Source organism: Austrofundulus limnaeus, unplaced genomic scaffold (genome assembly GCF_001266775.1).
Source record: "Austrofundulus limnaeus strain Quisiro unplaced genomic scaffold, Austrofundulus_limnaeus-1.0 Scaffold514, whole genome shotgun sequence".
Classification (NCBI taxonomy): Eukaryota; Metazoa; Chordata; class Actinopteri; order Cyprinodontiformes; family Rivulidae; genus Austrofundulus; species Austrofundulus limnaeus.
The window spans coordinates 240,249-242,076 of NW_013952916.1; the positions used below are offsets into that span (position 1 = coordinate 240,249).

The following is a 1,828-nucleotide window of genomic DNA, read 5'->3' on the forward strand; positions in this document are numbered from 1 at the left end:
TATATACATACATACATACATACATACAGGGGTTAGGCAATGAAACTGAAACACCTGTCATTTTAGTGTGGGAGGTTTTTATGGCTAAATTGGACCAATCTTCATTAACTGCACATTGCACCAGTAAGAGCAGAGTGTGAAGCTTCAATTAGCAGGGTAAGAGCACAGTGTGACATACCMGAGTTCAAAAGAGGACTTCTTGCTTGGAGCATCTGTGACCAAGACAGCAAGTCTTTGTGATGTATCAAGAGCCACGGTATCCAGAGTAATGTCAGCATACCACTAATCAGGATGAACCAMATCCAACAGGATTAACTGTGGACTGTTTATGTTTTTAGTGTTTAGTTCTACTGCTTTTGCTAATATTGCACTCATTTAGCTAACTTTTGCTATCAGCTAACGTCTTTATTTTAATCATCTAGTTACCATCTTGCTATTTTAGTTAGAGTTCTGCTTCTTCTAGCTTTTTTAGGTTTAACTCAGTTCAGACCTCTTCAACAGATTTCAGTGCTCAGAAGTCACTGCTTTTGTTTTCAGAAAGTACATTTTCTAGTTTATTTGTAATCTGTCTGATAAATGGAGCGTTAAACAAAACAGAATAAAGCCGTAAGAAAACTTTTGAGAACTTTGTAACTTTTGTGGAAATGTTTGTATTTATAACCTGCTGTCTGTCTTCTTCCCTCATTCAGTCTTCTCCTCCTCATTTCTTCACCCTCACTGTCTTTGTGCTTGTTATTTCCATGCATCTCCGCCATGTATGTTGTATCTGTATGTCCTTCAGGACAGGCCTGTTCACCCCAGACCTGGCGTTTGAAGCCATAGTGAAAAAGCAGATCATTAAGCTGAAAGAGCCCTGTCTGAAATGCATCGACATGGTCATCCAGGAGCTCATCAACACAGTCAGACAGGGCACTAATAAGGTACACCTGTCAGAATGTCATGCTCATGCACAAACAGCCCTGTCAGGTGCCAGCTCAGCTCAGCAGGAGACAAAATGTGTGTATAGACAGTGTTTTTTTCCTTCTGAAAAATCCAGCTGGTTGCAGCTTTATTTCCTTCTTTCTGGCAGTTTGCTGGTTTTGCTGGATATTTTTTAGTTTGCAAAAGGCACATAAATTTTAAACTGCAACCCATAATTTTGAACAGCATTTTAGGATCAATCCAGTACTCCTAGATCCCACATTAGGGGTGGGTTATATTAATATAAAAATATAACACAATATTTTCATTACAATATCAATAAAGATAATTACACTTCAACATTGTCTGATGTGCTACAGCAGGGGTGTCAAACTCATTTTCACTGAGGGCCTCATGAGCATTATGGTGGCCCTTGAAGGGCCACTTGTAATGAACTTTAACGTTTCGTGTTTAACTTTGAATTAGCAGAGTTTAACACGTCCTCTTTTAAACACTGATAAGAACTAAGTGTATGACTGACTAAATCTGAAATAAATACAGAAATATTATTAAAAGGAAAACAAAGTTTTACTCACTGTTGAGTTTCTAGTGAGTAGCTAATATGCACTATGGCAGATTTAGTTTATGGTTCACTTGATGCTGACTTTAAAGCAGCTTATTTTCAGACATTAATATTGTGCGATCCAACTAATTGCTCAGTTACTTAAAGCCAACAGGTTGGGCAGGTCRTTATTGTCGGCCAACTTTTAAATTTATTTTTGTTGCATTTAATCATAATTGTAAAGTTTACCATTGATGCAAGAATCAATTTTCATGTTAAGTAAAAAATAATTAAATAAAAATAATAATATTTTATTCATTTTTATTTATTTGGGGGGAGGGGGCTGGCGGGCCTTGAGTTTGACAC

The 1,828-nt window shown here is 37.1% G+C and overlaps 1 protein-coding gene across 1 annotated transcript in view; it reads left to right on the top strand.

Annotated features, from left to right (window-relative positions):
• The window catches only part of LOC106530390 (dynamin-2), a gene marked incomplete at its 3' end in the record, with an annotated part of 53,307 nt that overhangs the window by 26,224 nt on the left and 25,255 nt on the right, over nt 1-1,828 (top strand). Inside the window, 1 exon segment of the mRNA XM_014025993.1 lies at nt 782-920. Within this exon segment, the coding sequence (XP_013881447.1) occupies nt 782-920 (139 nt within the window).